The sequence below is a fragment of the Hemiscyllium ocellatum genome, chromosome 2 (assembly GCF_020745735.1).
Source record: "Hemiscyllium ocellatum isolate sHemOce1 chromosome 2, sHemOce1.pat.X.cur, whole genome shotgun sequence".
NCBI lineage: Eukaryota > Metazoa > Chordata > Chondrichthyes > Orectolobiformes > Hemiscylliidae > Hemiscyllium > Hemiscyllium ocellatum.
Genome location: NC_083402.1, coordinates 21,241,571 through 21,260,109, shown reverse-complemented (window position 1 = coordinate 21,260,109; position 18,539 = coordinate 21,241,571). Strand labels below are relative to the sequence as shown.

The 18,539-nt window shown below is 42.2% G+C and overlaps 1 protein-coding gene across 1 annotated transcript in view; it reads left to right on the top strand.

The window, feature by feature from the left end:
• The window catches only part of asb5b (ankyrin repeat and SOCS box containing 5b), a 59,980-nt gene extending 48,422 nt beyond the window's left edge, over positions 1–11,558 (top strand). The window contains exons 4-8 of the mRNA XM_060843116.1: positions 2,269–2,423; positions 2,945–2,947; positions 3,402–3,529; positions 8,430–8,621; positions 11,363–11,558. Of these exons, the coding sequence (XP_060699099.1) occupies positions 2,269–2,423; positions 2,945–2,947; positions 3,402–3,529; positions 8,430–8,621; positions 11,363–11,490 (606 nt within the window). The 3' untranslated portion in view covers positions 11,491–11,558. The remainder of the gene's footprint in view (positions 1–2,268; positions 2,424–2,944; positions 2,948–3,401; positions 3,530–8,429; positions 8,622–11,362) is intronic.
• The last annotated feature ends 6,981 nt before the right edge of the window (positions 11,559–18,539 follow it).

Genomic DNA, 18,539 nt, shown 5'->3' with positions numbered 1-18,539 from the left:
TGAAATGTCTGAACACTAGGCCAGGTTTTTCAGTGACATTAGAATCCCTACAATGTGGAAAAAGACCATTCAGCCCATTGATTCTGGACTGGCCTCCAATGAGGCTTCCATCCAGACCCAGTCCCAAGTCCTATCTTGTAACCTTGCATTTCTCATGGCTAATCCATCTAGCTTACACATCCCTGGACAATATGGGCAATTTAACATGCCCAATCCATCTAACCTGCACATCATTAGACTACTACATGACCATGGACTTTGGTCAGGTAAAGTTCTGTGTGAAGGTGAGCTAGCACAGACTCCTTAGACAGCTCTGTCCAATTTCTATACTTGCTGTTCTACATTTGTGGATTAACCCTTTATCTTGTAGATGACTGCGCTCTTCTTCAATAGAATCTTCCACAACAGCAGTTCCTTTGCTGTTTCACTGACTAAACCACCCTAGTGCAAACCCTTTCCCTCGTCTCAGATATTTCTCATCCTCCTCAAATTACAGGCAGTTTTGAAGGTGACTCATGCCTCTTTGAGAACACAGCTGGCATAGGATAACCTGCAGTTTGATACTGAAACAAATCACTTTGCACTTCCAGCAATGTTCTGAGGAGTATTAGAGTGCACTTTCATCTCCCTGAGGGATACAAGCACACACAGGGCATGTGGAACTGCAGTCTTCCATGCCTCTGGACAAAAGCTGCAGTTCTCCTTGATGTCAGCAGAAGGTGCAATGGCATTGGGCATAAGATCAATCTTGGAGACATGGGCGTTACTGAGGAACATGGAGGAGCCTACAGCAAATAGGGCAGGAAATAAGCATTTAGATCCAATACAGGGCCAAGGATCATGAGGTCACTGCAGGAAGATAGTTTCTGGCTATAGGTGCTGCCTACCCTACTCTTTAGAAAGGTACCTCCATTTAACTGGTGAGGTGATGGTTTAGTGGTATTATTGCTGGACTGTAATTCCAGAAAGGGTTCATCCAGACATTCTTGGTGAAGGCCTATGTTCGAAACATTGACTGTTCTGCTCCTCGGATGCTGCCTGACCTGCTGTGCTTTTCCAGCACCACACTTTTCGACTCTGTTAATCCAGAATCCCACATAATGTTCTGAGCACCGGGGTTCATATCATACCATGGTAGATGGTGGAATTTGAATGCAATTAAAAATCTGGAATTGATATGCTAATGATGCCCACTGTTGATTGTTAGGAAAAACCCATGTGATTCACTAATGTCCTTTAGGGAAGAAATTTACATCTTTACCTGGTCTGGCCAACATGTGAGTCCAGACCCACAGCAATGCAGTTGACTCTTAACTGCCCTCTGGACCATTAGCAATGGGCAATAAATGCTGGTCTAGCCAGTGATGTCCATATCCTGTGAATGGATGAAAAAAAATGGCTACTTCCTCATGTGGTGGGAAATCATTGTGACATTGGCAAAATGCCATTGGTAAGTTAAAATATCCCTTAGTAGGGGTTTTGATGTTGGTAAATCAGCTGTCCATTTTTATAAGTCTGCAGCCAGTCTCCTCTATCCCTGTTATTAATAAAATGCCAAGACACAGCCCCATGTCAGGGAGTCACTGCAACACAGCTCTTCACAAATATTTTACTGCTTCCCTGGAGCAAGATGGATTCAGCCTGATGCATTTTCTTTAAATTGATGTGAATGCCCCCATTGTCTCTCCAACAGTAGATCTCAGTTGGGTTATTGTGTAAAGTTTAAAGTCCCACATTCTATGGAAGATGTGAAGGCATTGGAGAAAGAGTGCTGGTGTCAATAACAAGAATGGTTCCAGGTATGAGAAACTTTTCAGCTATGAAGATAGATTGAAGAAATTGGGACAGTCCTTCCTGGAAAGGAGGCCTGATAGGAATTTTCTAAAGCATGACTGGGCTGGACAGATTAGATAGGGAGAAGCTGTCTGTGCTTGTAAAAGAAACTGGGATGAGAAGACTCAGATTAAATGTGCTAAACAAATGAAGCAACGATGAGGTATAAAAAAAATTCACACAATGAGTAGATGGGTATGGAATGCACTGCCTGGAAATGTGATGGGGGAATGTTCAATTGAGGCATTCAAGAGAATGTTGGATGATTTAGTCAGATGGTAATGGTGTACAGGAATACAGGGAAAAGGCAGAGATTGGCAGTAGATAATAGAGCCAAACTAGATAATAGAGCTGGAAAGATGGACTGAATGGCCTCCTCTGCACCATAATAGTTCTGTGATTCATCTCATATTTTTGTCCCAAAATTGTTCATAGGTCAATGCCACAACCATTGATGGAATCACTCCTCTGTTCAATGCATGTTCCAGTGGCAGTGCGAGTTGTGCAGAGCTCGTGTTGCAGAATGGTGCCAAACTACAAGGGCAGGACTGTTGGGCTTCAGCTATTCATGAAGCATCAAGTAAAGGTCAGTCACCAATCCAGACTGAGACCATTTCGTTTTTAAAGTTAGTACAAAACATCATGCATTCTGAAAATCAGAAACAGAGACATTAAACTCTGGGAAATACTTAAAGGGTCAGTAGAGAGTGAAAAACACAGGCAACCTTTCATCAGCGTGGCATTTTCACACTTTTTCTTACATTTCACAAACATCATCCAATTGTTGAATTTGTGGAAATACAGCATACATATGTAAAGTTGCCATAGTCCCATAGAGGTGGTGGTTTAACCTGAGGGTCACCATGATGTGAGAAGAGTTTGACAATGAGAGTCCTTCATGGTAATCTCAGCTGATGCAGGACTTGAACTCACGACAGTGCCACTTGTCTGCATTGCAAACCAACCAGACAACCAACTAAGCTAACCAGGCCCTACATGTGTGCAATCATAAATATACATATGTAACCATATGTAGTGCATGTCTATGATCAGCATAAGGACACAAGCCTTTCCATTGTAAATTGAGCTGCCCAGTTTCCTGAGGCAACAGCCAGTCTCCTTTTAATCCTGCTGTTAGTAAAATACTAAGGTGCAGTCTCATGTTAGGAAGTCACTTTAATCAACTCTTTTTTGAGTTTTTCACTGGCTTGTTCAGCTCCCAGCCTGCTTGCCCAGGGCCAATTTAATTCAGCCCATTGCATTTCATTCCAATTTATGAATACATACAGATTGTTTCTCTGATGGTTGACTTCAGCTGGCATATTGTGTATAGTTGTGAGTCCTACAACATGAATGTATAGGAGAGTGTGCCGAACTGGTCCACTAGAATGGTTCCGGGTATGAGAAACTTCAGTGACGAGGATAGTTTGAAGCAGTTGGGACAGTTCTCCCTAGATTGAGAGGAGGTCTGACAGATGCATATCTACTTAAGTTTCTTAAAAAAGTAGACTTTTCTTGATTTCTCAACCATAGTTACCTTTGTTCAATCTTTTGTAACTAGGCCGCAGCGAATGTATGCAGGTGTTGATCTCCTGGGGTGTGGACATTGACCTGGACATCTCTCAACAGGGAACACCCCTTTATGTAGCTTGTATCCATCAACAGTATTTTTGCATTAAAAAGCTTCTTCATGCAGGTGAGACTCTTTGCAATTACAGTGGTAATTTGGACTTAGTTACATTATGGGGAGATGGTCGTGTATCTATAAAATTACTTACCATTATGGGCTATTGAGGTTGTGTCATTAAGTATATTCAAGGCTGAGATAGATAGAATTTTAATAAGTATGGGAAATGAGGGCTGTGGGGAAAAGCAGGAAAGTGAAGTTGAAGATTATCAGATTAGCCATGATCTCATTGAATGGTGGAATATGTTTGATGAGCTGAATTTTATACTTCTGTTCCTATGACTCATTGTCTTATTCGGAGAAAGTACTTGATAAGCTAAAAGGTCTAAAAACTGATAAATCTCCTGGCCTGGGTGGGCTACATCTGAGAGTTCTGAGGGGGGTGGCTGAAGAAATAGCGTTCGTTGTAATCTTTCAAAAATCACTGGAGTCAGGGAAACTCCCAGATGATTGGAAAATCACTGTTGTAACTCCCTTGCTCAAGAAAGGATCAAGGCAAAAGATGGAAAATTATAGGCAGATTAGCCTAACCTCTGTTGTAGGTAAAATTCTAGAATCCATCGTTAAGATTTCTAAATTCTTGGAAGTGCAGGGTTGAATTAGAACAAGTCAGCATGGATTTAGTAAGGGGAGGTCATGCCTGACAAACCTTTTAGAATTCTTTGAAGAGGTAACAAGTAGATTAGACCAGGGAAACCCAGTGGATGTTCTACCAACCAAAAGGCTTTTGACAAGGTGCCCCATAGGAGGCTGCTGAGTAAGGTGAGGGCTCATGGTGTTTGAGGTGAACTACTGGCATGGCTTGAGGATTGGCTGTCTGAAAGAAGGCAGAGAGTTGGGATAAAAGGTTCTTTTTCGGAATGGCAGCTTTTGACAAGTGGGGTCCTGCAGGGTTCAGTGTTGGGGCCACAGCTGTTCACTTTATGTACAAATGATCTAGACGAAGAGACTGGGGGCATTCTGGCAAAGTTTGCCAATGATAAAAGGTTAGGTGGACGGGCAGATAGTTCTGAGGAGATGGAGAGGCTACAGAAAGATTTAGGCAGTTTGGGAGAATGGTCCAAGAAATTACTGATGAAATTCAATGTGAGCAAATGCGAGGTCTTGCACTTTGGAAAAAAGAACACAGGCATAGATTATTTTATAAACTGTGAGAAAATTCACAAAGCCAAAGTACAAAGGGATCTAGGAGTGCTGGTACAGGATGCTCTAAAGGTTGACTTTGCAGGTTGAGTCCGTGGTTAGAAAGCAAATTTAAGGTTGTAATTTCTTTCAAGAATGTTGGAATGTAAAAGCAGTGAGATGCTACTAAAACTTTATAAAGCTCTGGTTAGGCCCCATTTAGAATACTGTTTCCAGTTTTGGGCCCCACACCTCAGAAAAGACATACTGGCACTGGAGCGTGTCCAGCGGAGATTCACATTGATGATCCCTGGAATGGTAGGCCTAACATACAATGAACAGCTGAGGATCCTGGGATTGTATTTGTTAGGGTCCAGAAGGTTGATGGGAGATCTAATAGAAACTAACAAGATAACAAACGGCTTAGAAAGGGTGGATGCTGGGAAATTGTTTCTGTCAGGGGATACGAGGACTTATGGGCACAGCCTTAAAATTAGAAGGGGTCAATTTAAAATGGAAATGAGGAGACATTTCTTTAGCCAGAGACTGGTGGGCCTGTGGAATTCACTGCCACGGAGTGCAGTAGAGGCTGGGGCATTAAATGTCTTCAAGTTAGAGATTAATAAATTCGTAATCTTGCAAGGAATTAAGGGGTATGGGGAGAGTGCTGGTAAGTGGCATTTGAATGCCCATCAGCCATGATTGAATGGCAATGTGGACTTTATGGGCCAAATGGCCTTACTTCCACTCCTATTTCTTATGGTCTTATTACGTGGAGGAGCTGGTATTGGACTGGGGTGGACAAAGTTAAAAATCACACAACACCAGGTTATAATCCAACAGGTTTATTTGGAAGCACTAGCTTTCAGAGCGCTGCTCCTTCATCAGGTAGCTGTGGAACAGGAGCATAAGACACACAATGTACAGCAAAAGGTTACAGTGTCATGCAACTTAAATGATATATTGAACAAACCAATTTAACAACAATTTAGATTTGTTCAATATATCATTTCAGTTGCATGACACTGTAATCTTTTGTTATAAATTCTGTGTCTTATGATCCTATTCCACAGCTTCCTGATGAAGGAGCAGCACTTCAAAAGCCAGTGCTTTCACCTGTTGGATTATAACCTGGTGTTGTGTGATTTTTATCATTGTCTTATGGAGATGAAGATTAATAATTAATTTTATTGATGTCTTACACATAACTAATGAAAATCTGAATTGATTTACTGCGTTGTGTCCTGCTTGGACCATTCTTCTACTCCTGTAACAATTGTCCTCGATGTCTTGTGAGGCTTTATTTCAATGTAAAATGAAATGCCGTTGCAATCACAATGAGGTTACAATTAATTAGCAATGCTAAGCACTGCCCATTTATAATTTGGTACACACTCTATTCTTGCATCATACAGAATGACACAACAACTGGCCACATTTATGTTTTGGGCAAGCCTGTTACCACGCATTTTCATTTATTCGAGCAAAATTATCTACCAGCGTCTCACTTCTTTTTGAGTTTATTAAGCTTCCCTTGAAATGTATCTTATGTTATTCTGCTCAACAATTTCTCCTGGTAAAAAAGACAGAGGCAAGACTGAGAACAAAACCAGAAGACAGCACAATATGCCCTGATGCCCTGTCTAGCTAATTATTCAAATTGGGAAGAGTGCCCAGGAATGTACACTTTGAGAAACCAGTTGATTGAATGGATTATTCTGGTCTTATACCTGAGCATGTTGGAAAATTCAACCAAAGTGATCGCACATTGAAAGCTTATGTGTCCATTTTAATAATAGAGAAGATGTTCTTGTGGTGAACTCTCTGCTTCAAAGAGTGTAGAAATCCAATATGTTGCAGGATAAACCTCTTGACAATTCATTTGTGATGGGATGAAGGCATCACTGAGCAAAGCCAACATTTATTGCCAAGACCCCTAACTGTCCAGAAGTCAGTTGAAGGGCAACACATTGCTGTGGGTTTGAAATCACATGTAAACCAGACTTCCCTCCCTAAAGGACATTAATGACCCATATGTTTTTTTAATGACAATCAGCAATGGCTGTATGGTCACCATTAGACAAGCATTTCTTTTTCAAATTCCAGGTTTTTAACCATGATGTACCTACTGGAGGCCTGGTAAGCACAGGAAGTAATGATGTTCCTGCCATTCTCTGAAAGCCACCACACAGTGTCTTGGCAAAGTACACTCCCATTCATAAAGGTCAAGTTCCACTTTAGAGACCTGAGCACAACAATTAGGCTGATCCTTACAAAATTCTAAGGGAGTACTGCATTGTCTGATCATTTAGATAAAACCTTAAATTGAGGCCCTACTTCCCCTCATGGCCAGCTACACAAGAGTGTCTTTCTTAAGAGTGTTTGTGGGATGTGTGCACCACCGGCTAGGCAGCCATTTGTTGCCAGTACCCAAATACATTTGAGCAAATGATTCTAAGGCATCATCTTGAACTGCTACAACAGGTAGTGGGTAGGTATGCCCACAGTGTTGTTTTGAAGGGAATTCCAGAAGTTTAACTGAGTCCCAATAAAGGAATGGTAAGATATTTCCAAATCAGGATGGTGTGTGGTTTGGAGGTACAAGTGATATTGATCCCAAGCATCTGCTGTCCTTGTCCTTCTGGATGATAGAGCCTGTGGATTTAGAAGGTGCTGTCAAAGGAAGGCTTCAAAAGCATTTCCTCTGGTGTACTGAGACAGGGGGAGTGCCTTTACTTTTGAGTCATGAGGCCAGGGTTCAAGTCCCACCTTCTCCAGAGACTTGTCAAAACATTTCTGAACATGTTAATTAGAAAGTTGGAACGTACAAGGCGTTGTCAGAAGTCACACGACACCAGGTTATAGTCCAACAGGTTTAGTTGGAATCACAAGCTTTCAGAGCATTGCTCCTTCATCAGGTGAAATCTGAAACCTTGTGATTTTAAATAAACTTGTTGGACTATAACCCAGTGTCGTGTGACTTCTGACTTTGTCCACCTGAGTCCAACAACGGCATCTCCCCATCACGTTCAATACATTGGCATATTATTAAACTGTAAAGGATGTAAAAAAGATTTATCAGGATGTTAACAAGATAAGAAGGTTTGTGTTACAAGGAGAGGCTGGATTGATTGGGATTCTTTCCCTGGAGTGAGGAGGCTGAGGGGTGATCTTGTAGCACATTTTAAAATCATGGGAGACATGGATCGTCTTTTTCCCAGGGTGGGGGAGTCCAAAACTAGAGGACATGGGTTTAAGATGAGAGGGGAAAGACTTTAAAGGGACCTGAGGGACAACTGTTTCAAAGAGGGTTGTGTGTGTATAGAACAAGCTGTCAGAGGAACTGGTAGAGGTTGGTACAATTACACCATTTAAAAGTAATTGGGACAGGTACATGGATAGGATAGATTTAGTGGGATATGGAGCCAAATGTAGGCAAGTGGAACTAGTTCAATTTAAGAAACTAGTTGACATGGACAAGTTTGGCTGAAGGGCCTGGTTTTCTGCTGTATACCTCTATAGTTCTAAAATATCTATAAGCAGCACAAGAACATATTGTTTTTATCATTATTACATTGCTATTTGTGTGAGCCTGCTGTGAGCAAATTGGCTGCCCATTTCCTACTTTATAATAATGATTATACTTGCATTTCATTAGATATAATGCACTTTGGAATGTCCTTTGGCTTTGAAAAGTGAAATATAAATTCAGGTGTTTTCTTTCTTTGTTACCTGAATGAAGTGAGTCCATCCTTGTTTCATATGTTGCTTTGTTTCTGTCCTGCAGGGGCCAATGTCCAGAAAGGCAAACATTTGGAGACTCCTTTACATGCTGCTGCCCGTCAGTCCAATCCAGAAATTGTTAAGATGCTGCTTGAGTTTGGAGCAGACATTAGTGCCAGAAATGCAGAAGCTGAGAGGCCTATTGATGTTGCTGTCACCAGTAGTCCAGTGGATAGGTTGCTTCTGCATTATGAAGGTAAAGTACCAATTTTTTTTAAATTCATGACGGATGAGACGATTACCCAACCCTAATTGCAGTTAAGAGTCAACCACATTACGGTGGCTCAGCAGTCACATATAGACCAAACCAGGTAAGGATGGCAGTTTCCTTCCCTAAAGGACATTAGTGAACCAGATGGGTTTTTCTACGAATTGAATCATGGTCATCATTAGACTCTTAATTCCAGATATTTACTGAATTCAAATTTCACCATCTGCTGTGGTGAGATTTGACCCCGGCTCCCCAGAGCATTATGTGGGTGCCTGGATTAAAAGTCCAGCGATAATGCCACTAGGGCAAGTTGATGAAGTGATGGGTGTAACTTATTTCTGTTTTACCACAGCCTGCTGTGAAATGTCTTGACATGAGTTACACCTTTCAACAGCAATTATTCCTTTAGGCTAGTAACCAAGCTAGGCCTAGGTTAATGCTTTGGAGACAAAGGTATCAATTCCCACCAAGGCTTCCAGCAGAGTTACAATTCAATTGATAATTCTGGATGTACAATTAGTCACAGTAATGGTGACCATGAAATCGCTCATTAATTTCTGTTATAATCCATCTGATTCATTTGTTTCCTTAAGGAAGAGAAATCCTTATCAGGTCTGAACTATAGATGACTCCAGTGTCACAGCAACATGGCTAAACTGTTAACTACACTCTAGAAAAGATGTGGAAGTGCCGGTGTTGGACGACGGTGGACAAAATCAGAAGTCACACAACATCAGGTTATAGTCCAACAGATTTATCTGAATACGAATTGAATTGAAATCACAAACTTTCCGAATGCTGCTCCTTTGTCAGGTATCATGTGACTTCTGACTTTGCCCTCTAGAAATGGCAAGTCCAAGAACATAAAAACCAGGAGCAGGAGTAGGCCATCTGGCCTGCTGCTCCATTCAATAAGATCATGACTGATCTTTCCATGGACTTAGCTCCACTTACCACTCACCATAACTCTTAATTACCTTACTGTTCACAAATCTGCCTATATTTGCCTTAGAAACATTTAATGAAGTAGCCTCAGGTGCTTCACTGGGCAGGGAATTCTACAGATTCACAACCCTTTGGGTGAAGAAGATCCTCCTCAATTCAGTCCTAAATCTGATCCCTCTTATTTTGAGGCTTTGCCCCCTAGTTCTAGTTTCACCCACCAGTGGAAACAACTTCCCTGCTTCTACCTCATCCATTCCCTTCATAATTTTGTATGTTTCTATAAGATTCCCCTTCATTCTTCTAAATTCCAATGAAAAGTCAGGGATGGGCAATAAATGCTGTCCTTGTCAGGGACATACACTTCCCATAGAATAGAGGAAGACAAATTTAACAAGCAGTGATGGATGTAGATAGCAGGAAAGCCAGTCAGCTTAACATCTGTCACAGAGAAGTTTCAAAAATCTATTATTAAGGAATTTATAGCAGGATACTTTAAAAAAGATGATGTGATCAGGAAGAGCCAAGCTTTATGATCGTAAACGCATATTGAAATAAGCTTGTGAGGAAGTAACATTCATAGTGGATAGAGGTTAACACATGCTTGGATTTCCAAACGGCATTTGATAATGTGCCTCACCAAAGGTTGTTTCACAAGATAGCAGTGTATGGAGGTAAAATATGAGCATGGATAAAGGATTAGTTAGCCATTAGGAGCAGTATTTAGAGATAAATGGTTCTTTTTTGGTTTGCCACTCAGTAACTCATGGACTGTCACTGGGATCAGTGCTAGGGTATCAACTATTTGCAATCTGTGTTATTGACTTGGGTGAAGGGACTGAATATATGGTAGCCACGTTTGCCACTGAAACCAAGATACTGAGGAAAATAAGTTGTCAAAATGAGAGAGAGAGAGTCTACAATGGGATAGAGACAGATGAAGTGAATGGGCAAAATTTGGCAGATGGAATATTCCATGTGTAAAGTGAATGTGTCCATTTTTGCAGGAAGAATTAAGAAACAGTATCCTAATTGAATAGAAGGAGATTTCAGGGCTCAGTAGTACTGAGGGATCTGAGTGCCCTGTTATATAAATCATATAAAGTTAGTATGCTGGTGCAGCAAGTGATCAGAAAAGGCAAATAAAATGTTATTTATTGCAAAGGGAATGGCACATAAAGAGTGAAGTTTTCCTAAAAGAGTTTAGAACCTATTCAGTCAATCAATGAGATCATGCCTGATCTGCAGCCTAAGTCCACATCCTTAAATTTCTACTAAACACAGTTGGTTCATAAAAATCTATTAGATCTGTCATCACAGGTTTACAGTTAACAATTGATCTAGCTTTTAAATAGTGCTTATGATGGAGTGTAACATCCTTGAATTTCAACTTGAACATATTTGGTTAATAAAATTCTATGAAATCATCAATTATAAATGCTAAATTAACAATTGATCTAGCTTTTAAATAGAGCTTTTAAAGTAACGTAACATCCAAAGGTGGTCAAGTCAGGTTTGATACTGAATCATGAAAGTACATATTAGTTTAACAGGAGAGGGCTTAGGAGAGTTTTAAAGGAGGGCAAAGGGGCAGAGAGGTCTAATGAGAGAATTCCAATGTTAATGACTATCAGAGATGGGCATCTTACAGTCCTATTTATTTCTGGGTGGCGCTGTCAGACTTGCAGTGTTCCAGCATACCAATGTTGTGATCATGCTGCATGACAAATGTATATGCCATCATTTTCTGGCTGCTACTTAACCTCAGAACGTTTTAATTACAGCAACACCAAGCTCCCTGTGTCAGTTGTGCCGCCTGTGTGTTCGAGGTTGTCTCGGGAGAGCCCGCTTACAGTTCATTCCACAGCTGGAATTACCCAAACTACTGAAGGACTTCTTGCAGCATAAGTAACCTACTTCCCTTTGAATCCAACAGTCTGCTTGGGAAGGTGGTTTCAGATCTTGGCTCTGCTCTTTTCTGTATATAGAGCATGTGTTAAACTTGACTATATGTAGTGCAATGGCTACCCATTGTAATCCGTTTTTGTAGGCTGTTGTCTTTGTCTGGGCAGCTAAGAATGTAGTACTGTATGATGAAACAAATTGGATTAGCATCAGTCCCAATGACACCATTGAATTTCTCCCTTTCTTACGTGTAAGCAATGATTGGGCGGGGAATTCATCCCCATCTTGCCTGTTGCTTTGGTGCAAAATTCAAGTTAAATGTGAGTGGTCACACCAATTCCTGGGTTTAACCTCCCAGACCTGAGCTTTACCCCCGTGGAGACTTGTAATTGCCTGGATAACTACACTGTTCAAGTAAAAACAATGTGCTGCCTTTTCTAGAGATCTGAAGCATAAACTGGAAGTACTCAGCAGGTCGGAAAGCATCTGTGGAGATAGAAACAGAGCTAATGTCTGAGTTCAATGTAACACCTCCTTGGAATTGAATGGAATGTAGTTCTTCAAATTATGAATTTTTTCTTCTCCTTCTTCTCTGAATACCCTCTTTCCTAGTGACTTCTTTGTAGGAGTTGGGTCTCAACAGATCAGATCAAAAAACCCTAACAGTGTGGAAGCAGGCCATTTAGCCCATCGAGTCCACACCCCGACCCGCCAAAGAGAAGCCCACCCAGACCCACACCCCGACCCTCTCCCTGTGACCCTTCATTTCCTGTGGCTAATCCACCTGAACATCTTTGAACTGTGGGATGAAACTGGAGCATCTGGTGGAAACCTATACAGACATGAGGAGAATGTGCAAATTCCACACAGACAGTTGCCCAAGGGTGCCACCATGCCACCCTGACCTATGTTTGGCTATCAGCAGCCACCATTAATACCTACTCTTCATCTATATCTTTTCTCTACTTCCATTGGCATTCCCTTTGCCTTTTGCTCCAGGACATCCTTCCACTTGCTTCACTGTCCGTTTTTCTGGCAGCATAAAAACCATCACATTTCCAGCCCCTCTCATTTCTGAAGAAGTGTCATATTTGACTTGAAACATCAACTTTGTTTCTCTCTTCACGGGTGCTGCCTGCATCATTGAGTTTCTCCAGCACTTTTAGCATTTTTGTATTTCACCTCATTCAACCGTCAGGCCTGTTGAGTGTGCTCATCAAGGACTATGTTTTATGGTGCCAATGCTACATATGTCAAAACCACTGAAGGATTCAGTATGGGTTAGACGCAACCTACAATTGTTGCCTTGAGGTCCACTTAAGGCCAAACCAGTGGTCTGTAAGATTATACTTGTCTTTTTTCACTTACCTTAATGTGGATCCAAACAGGAGCAATAATAGTTCTCCTAGTTCTATGGAATTGCTGTGGGCTGTTACCAGTTTACAGTCACAATTGCTTTTCACTCCTGGCTATTCATGCCCCACAGCCTTATCTGTGAAACGTCCAACTTTAGTAAGTTTGTTTTGGAAGTCTGATTCAAGATACACTTCAGGCTGGTTGCTGACAAAAATAAAGATTAGCTTCTTCCCCAGTTCAGTCACTCATTACTAAATTCAAACAAAATGACTGCAGACGTTAAAAATATGAAATAAAAATGGAAAGTGGTGGAAAATCTCAGCAGGTCTGACAGCATCAGTGAGGATAGGAGCAGAGTTAATGTTTCAACTCCAAAATGGCTGCTCTTTAAAGTTCTTAAGTAGACTCATATTGCACTTGAAGCTTTAATGATATTTATCTCACTACTGATGCAGCTAGACCTATTGAGTTTATCTAGCACTTCTCTCTATTTTGTTTTTGATCATTCCTTATGCAGTGCCTTATTCCTTTGGGTCACAGTTTAATACCAGATCATTTCCTTCACAACATAACTTCAGTTCTGATCTTCATCACTTTGAACCATCTATCCTAACACAGCTATTTTGCCATCTATCATGGGCACATACAAACCCAGGCGATTGTCACTGTTGAAGGATTTGAAACCAATTTAACCCAATGAATGTTCCATCCAATCCTATCCATTGGCCTGCATGTTAATTTACAATTGTCTGTCACGAGACAATTGTCCTGCCACAGCAGTGTTGTTTTGACATAGGATTAAAACTACATTAAATCACAAACATCAAAACATTGGAAATACCAATAAATCTCCTATTTTATTGCCCAATATCACCAACTTGTTAGATGGTAAGAGACAAAATGCTCTGAAATGACTGACTTCCTACTATTTTCATTCTCTGTAAAGCATCAACTTACCTCTCTTTTAATCCACATTCATTTTAATCCATTTAGTGCCTGCTCTTAATTTGTGGAACACATTAGAATAAGTGTGAAACTATATTCCAGGAATTAAGATGCAGCTCAGTTGGCTGGATGGCTAATGAGTGATGTAGGTTCAATTCCTATTGAGGCCACTGTCCTTCTCAACCTCTCCCTTTGCCTGACCCTCAAATTAAACCATCAGCAGTTGTCTCTTTCTTTCTATTGAAAGAGCAGACCTCTAGCCTGGCAGGACTGTGCTGACTTTGCCTTTTACACATAAACAAACTGCCTCTTTTTTAGCTCATTGACTGAAAAAAAAATTTTTAGGCAATTTGTTAATCTAAATGACCTGACTGTTGAGGACAAAATAATAGCAATGAGACACAATAAACTATTTTTTTTTCTGGTTAAGGCTGAGGTGTATTGAATTGTTTGGAGGTTTCTCATTACGGGGGCTTTCTCATCCTACCTTACCAAACCTGCCTCGTTGATTACCTACCCTACCACCCCCACCCCGTGTCTCTCGAGTCAGGATTTGCCCTCCACTTGATCATGAGCTGTTCCCAGAAAGATCCACCGTGTAGTAGGTTTCCCAGAGTTCACCAGTATCCTTTGTGCTCCTGCCATCTTTAAAAGCCAGTTTTTCACCTGGACAAGCACAGTCAGTCCAAAGCTGGCCTTCAGGGTTCCTGATGCCTGCCCTGAACATGGTAGGCACAGGGATGATAGTGCCTTGCTCCATGGGCGAAGTATGAGAGGTCCTTTGAGGTGGATTGGTGCATGGGTGGGATATTCTCTTCCCCCAGAACCAGCACTGCAGATCATGCCAGTCTGTTCGGAGGTTGCCATCGATTAGAGCAATGTCAGCATGGAGGAAAACCCAGCACTGTAGGAAGATGGTCAATGCCCTTCTCTACGTTACCAAGTAAGGTGTCACTGTCTTCTCCTTTACCTTTGATTCCTTTTTCCTTTTCCCCTTGCTAGGTTCAAATGATGTCCATCTATAAGAACATTCGGTGTGAAGAAAGGTTCTTAGGTCACAAATGGCTGTAGGTTTACTTGTGTCTTGACAATGGCTGCCTGAATGGCTGAGTATTTCAAGGGTTAATTGTTGCTTCTTTGCATCGGGGGTACAGTCCAAACTATTGTGGTTTCCTTTAACCTGACAGCACTAAGAATAATTTTCTTCTGTACTCTGCATAATATATGTTGGTCACTTGGTATTGACCACACTGAATGTGGATTTAATTCCTACTGCAGAGACCAGAGAGCGCGTAATTTAGAATAACATTACTCTGCAGCGCTGCAGGAGTGCTGGATTGCTGGAAATACTGTCTTTCACATGAGATACTGCCTTTCAGCTGGACATTAAAGAGGCCATGACGTTATTGCAGAGAAGAGCAGGCGAATTCCTATGGGTGTCCTGGCTAATATTTTATTCCTCAACTATCGTCAACTATAAAAAACATTATTTGGTCATTATCACATTTCAGTCATGCAGCCTTGCTAATTGGCTGCTCACTTCCTAAATTACAACAGGGACTGCTTTTCAAGTGAGTGCTTAACTGGGTGTAAACTGCTTTGGGAAATCCTGCGGTTGTGAAGAGCATTCCTGTTTATTGCTGCAGCTGAGCCATTGGAGATGATGTTAGTTTTTCAGAGTCCCTGGGTCACAAGGAACACACTCATTGTCTAGCCTTGCGTGTGAGGTAAACCTCATCTCAGGCCTGTTCATGCCATTAACCAAGGCCCAAAGAGCTTTAGGCACATAGTCTCCTCACTTGTGATTGGGCCTTTCGTCCAGAAAAAGAAGGAATCCAACATTAACACTGACTTTGGGGTCCACGGGCTACTGTTCGAAAACAGGAGTCAGTAGACGATCCATCATATTGAGTGACCCAAAGTGGCGGGCCATGTGCAGGTGGAGCTTTGTGAAATAAAAGACAAGTTTGTTCTCTTTTTTCAGAATTTACCATTTGACCCCCTCAGTTCTTCGAATCAAATCAACGAGGAAAGACAGGGATAAGATTTAATAAACACTTTGGACCTTTGCCTTCAACGACCCAGGAGGGAAACTAGATGTCAGGAGAAAGTGAGGACTGCAGATGCTGGAGATCAGAGCTGAAAATATGTTGCTGGAAAAGCGCAGCAGGTCAGGCAGCATCCGAGGAACAGGAGAATCGACGTTTCGGGCATAAGCCCTTCTTCAGGAATGAGGAAAGTGTGTCCAGCAGGCTAAGATAAAAGGTAGGGAGGAGGGACTTGGGGGAGGGGTGTTGGAGATGCGATAGGTGGAAGGAGGTCAAGGTGAGGGTGATAGGCCGGAATGGGGTGGGAGTGGAGAGGTCAGGAAGAAGATTGCAGATTAGGAGGGCGGTGCTGAGTTCGAGGGATTTGACTGAGACAAGGTGGGGAGGAGGGGAAATGAGGAAACTGGAGAAATCTGAGTTTATCCCTTGTGATTGGAGGGTTCCTAGGCGGAAGATGAGGCGCTCTTCCTCCAACCGTTATGTTGCTATGGTCTGGCGATGGAAGAGTCCACTTTCCCCTGCAACAGCAAGAAATGCAAAACCTGCGCCCACACCTCCTCCCTTACTTCTCTCCAAGGCCCCAAGGGATCCTTCCACATCCGCCACAAATTCACCTGCACCTCCACACACATCATTTATTGCATCCGCTGCACCCGATGTGGCCTCCTCTATATTGGGGAGACAGGCCGCCTACTTGCAGTACGTTTCAGAGAACACCTCAGGGACACCCGGACCGACCAACCCAACCACCCCGTGGCTCAACACTTCAACTCCCCCTCCCACTCCACCAAGGACATGCAGGTCCTTGGACTCCTCCATCGCCAGACCATAGCAACACGACGGTTGGAGAAAGAGCGCCTCATCTTCGGCCTAGGACCCTCCAATCACAAGGGATGAACTCAGATTTCTCCAGTTTCCTCATTTCCCCTCCCCCCCCACCTTGTCTCAGTCAAATCCCTCGAACTCAACACCGCCTTCCTAACCTGCAATCTTCTTCCTGACCTCTCCGCCCCCACCCCCTCCGGCCTATCACCCTCACCTTGACCTCCTTCCACCTATGGCATCTCCAATGCCCCTCCCCCAAGTCCCTCCTCCCTACCTTTTATCTTAGCCTGATGGACACACTTTCCTCATTCCTGAAGAAGGGCAAACTAGATGTCAGGCCTCACTGATGCTTTCTTCTGTTCTTCACAAAGCTCCTGTGCTTTGCTTGCTTGAGGCAAAAAATCTCCCGTCCAACCCACACTCCCTAGTTTCCCAAGGGAGGGTATTCTGGGTCTGCATGGAATCACACAGATGCAGCAAATGTTAGGTAGACTGAAGTCGATGCGTGTAAAAGTGCCCACAAATTTCTGATACCTCAGTGTCTTAGCCATCCAAAGCAACAGGACAGAAAATACCCCCCAGTTACCATCAGAATTTAAGAATATCAGGACTGACAAACTCTCCCTCTTGGTACTGACAGTACGAATGTGTGATATATGAACAAACACTGTAAATCATTCATTAAAGTGTAATAAATACAAATGCAAAGGAAATGTAATATAGTAAGATATTAACCTATAGGTTAATTAAACCGATAACTTTAAACCTATATTTAAACCTATCTGGCATCCACTGTGAACAACTCATCCTGTGAAAAGGCTTTCATTTTTAAAGTTTTCAATTCCTAAATCTATGCATCATATACATGTGCATTTATTGCTTAAATTGATTCATGTATTATTGTTTTCGCACAATGCATTTGAATTAAAAAATATAAAAGATGTAGCTGATGTGATTCTTTATTTGACATTCACAAAAAGTGAGGGGAGGCACTGGGGCTGGCAAAGCCAGAGTAGGGGGATAGGAAAGGTCATGGAGGGAGGAAATGTCAGGGGTAGGGAGGGGGACAGACCTTGGAAGAGCTCAAAATGAGAAGCAGAGAATGTGATGAAGTCACTTCTACTCTTCCTGAGCAGACTTAATTATTCGGTTCCTCCTCTATCTCATTCCCCTCCTGATGTGGAGAGGTCGTTTCCCATTGTGGGAGAGTCGAGGGTCGGGGGCAAAATCTCAGAATACAGATGAACCTCGATTATCCAAAGGACAGGGGTGGGCGGTTAATCGAATTCTGGATAATCGAATGCCGGATAACCTAGTTTAGCCGAGCATTGGGACATTACAATCTTGCCGGAAATCTGATATTCGGATAATCGAATTCCTGATAATCGAAGTTCCTCTGTGTTAGGTGATGAGAAGAAATCTGCAGAATCCTTTACTGCAGAGGGCTGTTGAGGCTGGGTCATGAAGCATACACAAGGCTGAGATGGACAGATTTTTAATCACGAAGAAATCAAGAGTTATGGGGAAAAGGCAGCAAAGTAGAATGGAGGATTATCAGATCAGCCATGATCTCAATGAACATTGCAGCAGAATCGATGAGCTAAGTGGCTTACTTCTGCCATTATTTAATTAGATTAGATTCCCTACAGCATGAAAACAGGCCCTTCAGCCCAATAAGTCCACACCGACCCTCCGAAGAGTAACCCACCAAGACCCATTCCCATATCCTACATTTACCCCTGGCTAATGCACCTGACACTCTGGGCAATTTAGTATGGCCAATTCACCCGACCTGCACAGAGAGTCATAGAGATGTACAGCATGGAAATAGACCCTTCAGTCCATCTTTTGGACTGTAGGAGGAAACCGGAGCCCCCAGAGG